Below are 6,715 nucleotides of genomic sequence, written 5' to 3' on the forward strand. Positions count from 1 at the left end.
GAGATGACTAGGCCGTTACTAGCAATGTTGCTATCAAGATTGCTATTTGAGTTGACCACAGGGTCCTAATCCCCATGATTAAGGAGCGTCTTATATACATGCTGAGTTCTGCCCAGAAATACCTATCCGGTGGATCATGACTATAGATAGATCAAAGGATTCAGATGGATCAAAGAATTCAGATGGATCAAAGGATCCAGATGGATCAAAGAATCCCCCTCTTGTCTGTTCTGCTCATGGTCTCCAGGCTGTGCTGTAACAGGCCGGTGTCCATCCTTGTTGGTTGTAACACTGTGGTTGGTCAAAGAGTAGATATCATGAGGGGAAGTATCATGGAACGCCCTCACAAATAGACATGTTTTATTGCTATTTCTATGCGGCAGTGTTAATTACTACGCAAGTACTTCTTTATAGTCCTACCAACAAGTCTGAACTTGGCCAACGATTGCTCACATACTATAAAACAGTAGTTATCAACGGTCAGGAGAGGCACATACAAAGAAGAAAACTGATTGTGGATGGTAAGTCAGACCAGAATTCATAGTACAAAGGGGAACATTCCTGGTCCATTTCCGTCAAGGCAGAAACCCGGCCGCCAATGGTCCTTGACCACCTGCATGACAATATCCTGGTCATCATGCAGCAGACCCACACTCCACAAAGTTGGCGCTGGCGGCATCGTGTCTGCACACAGCCCCTGATATGGGCAGTGATTTTTAGAACAACACTAAACCGCTTTCTGAATGATCTTTTCTGCGCAGAAAAGATCATTCAGAAAGTAGTTTAGTACACACTGACTCTCCTGCAAGAATACCAAACCTACTCCCTGCTGGTGCTGATATCCATGTACCAGGAACTCTTCTTCTCCATCCCTAGCGAGTATTCCTTTGGACCCTTTTTCGTCTGGGATTGGCCGCACAAGAAATACCAACCATGGTTATAGATGCCAGCATTGGGCTAAGAGCCAGTACTAAACCAGAATATTGATATCTCTTGTTTTGCCAGGAGTCAAGACCCGGCAGATTGTCGGTAGCTTCCCGAAATCTGATCTGAACCTTCCGTTGCAGAGCTTGTGCCTAAGCTGGGATATAAGAGAAGGTCTATTGCTCGGTGGTTGCCTTGTTGAAATTCAGACTGGCTAGCCTCGATTATCTTGTATACTCAGTTTGTGTAAAGCGGTTAGTCTCCCAAGATACCCTGTTACACCCTCACTACAGTGTGATTCCTTTACGGCAAGCATACCGCTGACTCACTAGGGATGATTCGGCAGGCGTGAAATGTGGACGTGTATTATGGGTTGCTTTGGACCCCTTTTGACATGGCTGGAGCAAATATTTCCCTCTCTATCGATATTGGTCTTGAGAAGCCAATCAACAACTCATGATTCTAGAGACTCTGATCAAACGGTGCTTCTTGAAACTCATATGCCTCGGACCCCGCCACGAGTCTATCCGTGCGACAGACACAGAAGAGTCCCACACGAGATTGAAATCGGCTCTTGTGGGGAATCTAGACATAGTGTCGTGAGTTGAACAATTAAATTATTTCCTGCAGACTGGATCTGACGTATTACTAGGTACATGAGACGCCTCAACTATGTCCAGGAAGAATCATAGCTGTGAAATCAATAAAATATCCTGAGAGGGCAGAGGTGATATGTGCGGTGATAGAAGCCTTGGTTGAGAACTCCGGCAGTTGTAAAACAGTTCAGCTTCCTTACAGGGAGCTGCTCTCTTGGGATGGCGGCAAGGAAGCGCTTAAGAAGTTTAGTCCAAGTTTTAAGTAAATTCTGCAGGATCAATCAAGCTGCAGAATAAGCTCTTCCAAAGCAGCTCCCAGCTATACTGCTTTTCCCCAAACTCGAAACCCTTCCCCCCCCCCCTGGACTATGTAAATCCGAGAGACCCATCATGAAAAGCAACAATATAACAGGTATGCCAATGTGCAATGCTCCACCAACTGCAGTGAGTTCCAGTCATATTATTCTCTTTACTAGCTTGCCCAGGCAGTCATATCAAGTAGACGGAAAATCCTCTAAATCAGTTCACGATGAAACTCTTGCCTTTCTAATTCCTAATATCAGCCTGCAAGGCTTTCGGTGATACTGATTGACTTTGGTGGTAATTTGTATTAATAACATCGAGTTAACTCGTTCGTAGACATGTATTGAAATTACGAAAACGACTCTGCTATCATTTTTGAGCTATCAATCCCTTTTCTGTTAGTAGGACCCAACGAGCAAACTTATTCTATGCAGGCTAACGGGTCAAGCACTGTAAGCGCCCACACTGGGGACGTGGTAAACCTCTACCAAATGACAAGGCTACAACAATAACTTCTGTAACTTTTCTTCCTATACGTCCGAGAACATGGCGCTATTTCTCAGGATCCTCTCGGAGTCTGTTGCATTACGGCTCACGCTGCGTTTCCTGTGAATCTGACAAATGGAGTGGTTGGGATCGACGCGACGCGCGTGTTTCCGTTGTATCACTCTCAGTTACCATTTTCCTATTTTCCTATTTTAATTGCATTATCTAGTTGCAATACGACGTTTGCGCTCGAAAAACAGCTTGCCATCAGGATCCTGTAATCCCGAGCCCAGTCTTTACCCCAAACTAAGCAGAAGAGCCTGCTGTCGGATCGCTCAAGAAAATTATTTAAGAAGTCAGTTCCCCAAGAGTATATCTTCTTTTCCATCCTAAACACCAATTTTCAATTTTCATCTCACCTTTCTACCTGTTGCGAGCCAACATCGCCCTACAATAGCAAGATACTATCTACCCACTAGATAACTTTCATTCTTTCTTGACGCACCTCAATCATCGAAAAAGATGTCTGCAATGGCCCAACAATATTGTGTCTTTGTCGTAAAATTCAAGCTCAGTATACCGGATCCTGACATGCCTACCCCAAGATATCATACAACAATTTTTGTGGAGACCCAGGAGGACGGCAGCGGGTATCTCCATCATGTCACCGGAGATATCACGTCAAGCGGAGGGATGCGTTACGAAAAGAAATTCAGAGACCAACCTGAAGAATCCGCCACATTTTACTCCAAGACCGAACTGGGTGTTACGGATGCATCCACTTATCCAAATTCCTTTGATGAGGTACTCCGAAAGGTGCCACCTCCTTCCCAGCAAAAAGCATTCAATGTGAAGACGATGAGGACGGAGCCGTTCAAAACCAAGAATCCATTGACTTTCTATGAGCCCAACGAGCCGCGACGACCCTTGATAAAGTGTACAGAGTGGACTGAGCATCAAGCAATCCCGGCGCTCAAGTCAGCTGGGTTGATTCAGTAGCCTCCCATTGTGGCGAGGCATTCTGCGCGACCTAGGCACAAGAGGTCATAGTGTAGGATTGTGGGGATGCCTGGAGGCATGTTTCCCGAAGGGAGTCCTTCAACAGAGACTTCGGGATGGATTATTTCCATCATCATCATCACCATATTCAACCATGGTCTGATTGTCGTTTGTCTTTATCTTTTACATGGGTGGAGGATAAGAGTCTCTGCAGTTTCTCGCTGGATTATGGGAGAATCCAGGTGACCCTAGAGCCCTGTGAAATTGCTGTTTGTGTGCTTACTTTGATTACTGGTTAATCTCTATTTTTACGCGCTTGGAAGCCATTCTCCATCACAACCCTCTTCATAACGGTCCTTCGACCAGCTCCCTATGAGAGGGCTTAACTTATCATCCTGTGCACTATCTCAATAGGAACAGTGGAAAGTTTGACAGCTGACACTTCTTTCTGTTACTCCTCCCATGGCACCAGCTAAGTGGGATGTGACACTTTATTACCATCAATCAGATGCTACTAGTGAGGAGTATGCTCGGCTGCAGGCTTAGTAAGTCGACCATGTTTGCAGGGAATGATGGGTGCCTGTTCTTGTTGGTAGTTTCCGAATTGCCGAAGTTGGTTCCCGCGCAATCCTGAAATATACTTTTCATTTTTCAGTCGTACTCTTTCAAACCTGCCACATGATTTGTCAATTATCAATTGTTGGATTCTAGGCGAACTAGGTCATAACATCATATGGAGAGAAGACTTGGTATTGCAATCTATCTAATGTAATATATAAGCAAGTTAACGTAATCCACGGTCGAGCGGTCCATTTTCTCCGCGCACCCCATTCATTTAATATATTCATCTTTCTACGCGTCTCTTTTCAACACTACCATACAAAATGCCTCTTTCTCAGGAGAATCGACTTCAAATGGCTATATCTGCCTCTAAAGATAAAAAAGTTCGATCAAAAACAAGAGCTGCTGAGATATTTGGAGTACCCAAAACAACTCTTCTTAGACGACTCAAAGGAATCCGACCACGATCAGAAACACGCGCCAACAGCCATAAATTGCAAGCTGTTGAAGAAGAAGTTCTTCTAAAACAATTGCTAGAAGCAGATAAACGAGGATTTCCAATTAGACCAGAGTTTCTGCGTGGAATGGCGCAGATACTACTCCATGAGCGACTTCAAACATCTACTGCAGTTCTTGGTATCAACTGGGCCTATAGTTTTGTCAAACGTCATCCTCAGCTACGTACACGATATAATCGTCGAATTACATATCAACGTGCTAGACAGGAGGATCCAAAAGTTATAATACCATGGTTTCAAACTGTACATGCAGCTATTCAGGAACATGGAATACATGAAGATGATATCTGGAATTTTGATGAAACCGGCTTTGCAATGGGCCTCTGCTCTACTTCTAAGGTTATTACTGCAATAGAACGCAGTGAGAAACCTAGAAGAGTTATCCAGGGAAACCGCGAATGGGTTACTATCATTGAAACTGTGAGCTCAAAAGGAGTGCATATACCACCAGTGATTATACTCAAGGAAACAAATCAACAGGCTGCCTGGTATCAAGAACCTGCACTTTCCAAAGACTGGTGGATTGCAACTAGCGAGAATGGCTGGACAACAGATGAATAGGCCTTCGCTGGTTGAAAGAGGTGTTTGAACCATATTCCAGACGCTATACAACTGGTGCAAAGCGGTTGCTTATTCTTGATGGCCATAGTAGCCATCTAACTGCTGAATTTGATAATTTCTGCGAGCAGAATTCAATTATCTGTCTCTGCATGCCTGCACATGCCTCTCACCTCCTGCAACCTCTTGATGTTGGTGTTTTTGGCCCGCTTAAACGCGCGTACGGAAAGCTTCTTGAAGCAAGAATGATTGCTGGCAACAATCATATCGATAAAGAAGACTTTCTATCTCTATATCCACCTGCACGCGCTGAAGTGTTTAATTCAGCTAATATATGCAGTGGTTTTGCAGGAGCAGGCTTTAAACTGCTTGATGAAGAACGGGTTCTTTCAAAAATTACATTTCAACTTTGGACACCAACACCACCACTACTAGCTGAAGGCTCAATATCTTCTGCTTTTCAAACACCTCAGAATACTCATCAATTGGATCGCCAAGTTTGCATCTTGCAGAAAAGTCTTAGTACAAGAAAGCTATCTAGCAGTCCAATATCTCATATTCATCATCTAGAGAAGGCTGCTCAAATGGCTATGAATATGAATCTTCTTCTTCAGGATGAAATCAAGACTCTACGTGCAGTGAGCAACAAATAAAAGAGAAAGCAAGAAGGCGAGCTGCTATAGGAAATGATACTCTATTATCTGTACAGGAAGCCCAAAATCGTGTTCAGCGGCTTGATATGCAGTTTAATGAGCAGCCTGATGAACCTACACCTGTGCCTCGACGACGCGCTCCACAACGCTGCAGTGGCTGTGGGATAGTTGGACATACTATAAGGAACTGCCCTAGTAAATAGCTTTATATTTCACTATTAGTTAGGCTGATTGAATTTTATTTCTGTGGTTGAAAAGCTTCAAATTTCTCGTGGTTGCATGAAAAATGCACCGCTCGGTCGTATGGACCACTCGACCGTGGATTACATTAGTTAGGTGGAACTCCTGGAGAATCTTGTCTAGTTGTCCATTCAACGAGAAACTCCACCTGTGTAGGATTCAAATGCTGCTGTGGTTCTAGACCGGCACGTTGATGTTGAGCCGGTCCTTCAGCTATGGAGAGTAGCCAAGGTATACCGTACTTTTTGCAGCAGCTTGTAACGAATTAAATTTCTCCGGATTCCAAATCAGCCAGTGCTAATTGTATAGATTTCTCACGAGAAGCATATTGATGATGAGGCGGTTCAGCAAACGCGCGAAATTGGAGGAAGGATCTTGACACGGGGTTTTGCTCGGGGGGTACAGATCCTATTAGTTGATTGCCTCGGTAGGTTATTAGCTCGGTTGAGCTTTCCTAGAAGGGGTACAGCGCCGCACGTGAACGCGTTTAGGCAATCTTGTCACAACACATTTAAATACCAGCTGAGTTTCCCTCTGAACAATCACCAGCAATAAACTCAACAGATCTTGGAGGGCAGCCCGAAGGGTCTATAAGGTTCAGCAAGTGTTACTCCCATTTTCGCCATGTCCATTATATTGCCATACTACAGAGAATCAGATCAGTTACCTTGCCCGCTCCCGGACCAGCACGAAATTGAGACAGCCACAAACGTTCTCCCCACAATTCGCAATCCCGATTATGGTGGACGCATTGTCGTTATTAGAGACCAATACGTTGTTAAGTACGGTACCTATGTCAACGAGAACGAAGGTCATGCTTTACTTTTCATCGAGCGGCATCTTTCTATCCCCGCTCCACGTCTATATGCAATGTATC

At 44.4% G+C, this 6,715-nt stretch overlaps 1 protein-coding gene across 1 annotated transcript; it reads left to right on the plus strand.

The window, feature by feature from the left end:
* Positions 1 to 2,831: 2,831 nt before the first annotated feature.
* On the plus strand, positions 2,832 to 3,308 carry VTN00DRAFT_9628 (uncharacterized protein; the record flags this gene model as incomplete). The annotated part of the gene is made up of 1 exon (XM_069436607.1): positions 2,832 to 3,308. The coding sequence occupies one exon, from the start codon at positions 2,832 to 2,834 to the stop codon at positions 3,306 to 3,308; it is 477 nt and encodes a 158-aa protein (XP_069284227.1).
* Positions 3,309 to 6,715: the final 3,407 nt, after the last annotated feature.

This window comes from Thermoascus crustaceus (genome assembly GCF_041956765.1).
Source record: "Thermoascus crustaceus strain CBS 181.67 unplaced genomic scaffold VTN00scaffold_8, whole genome shotgun sequence".
Taxonomy (NCBI): Eukaryota; Fungi; Ascomycota; class Eurotiomycetes; order Eurotiales; family Thermoascaceae; genus Thermoascus; species Thermoascus crustaceus.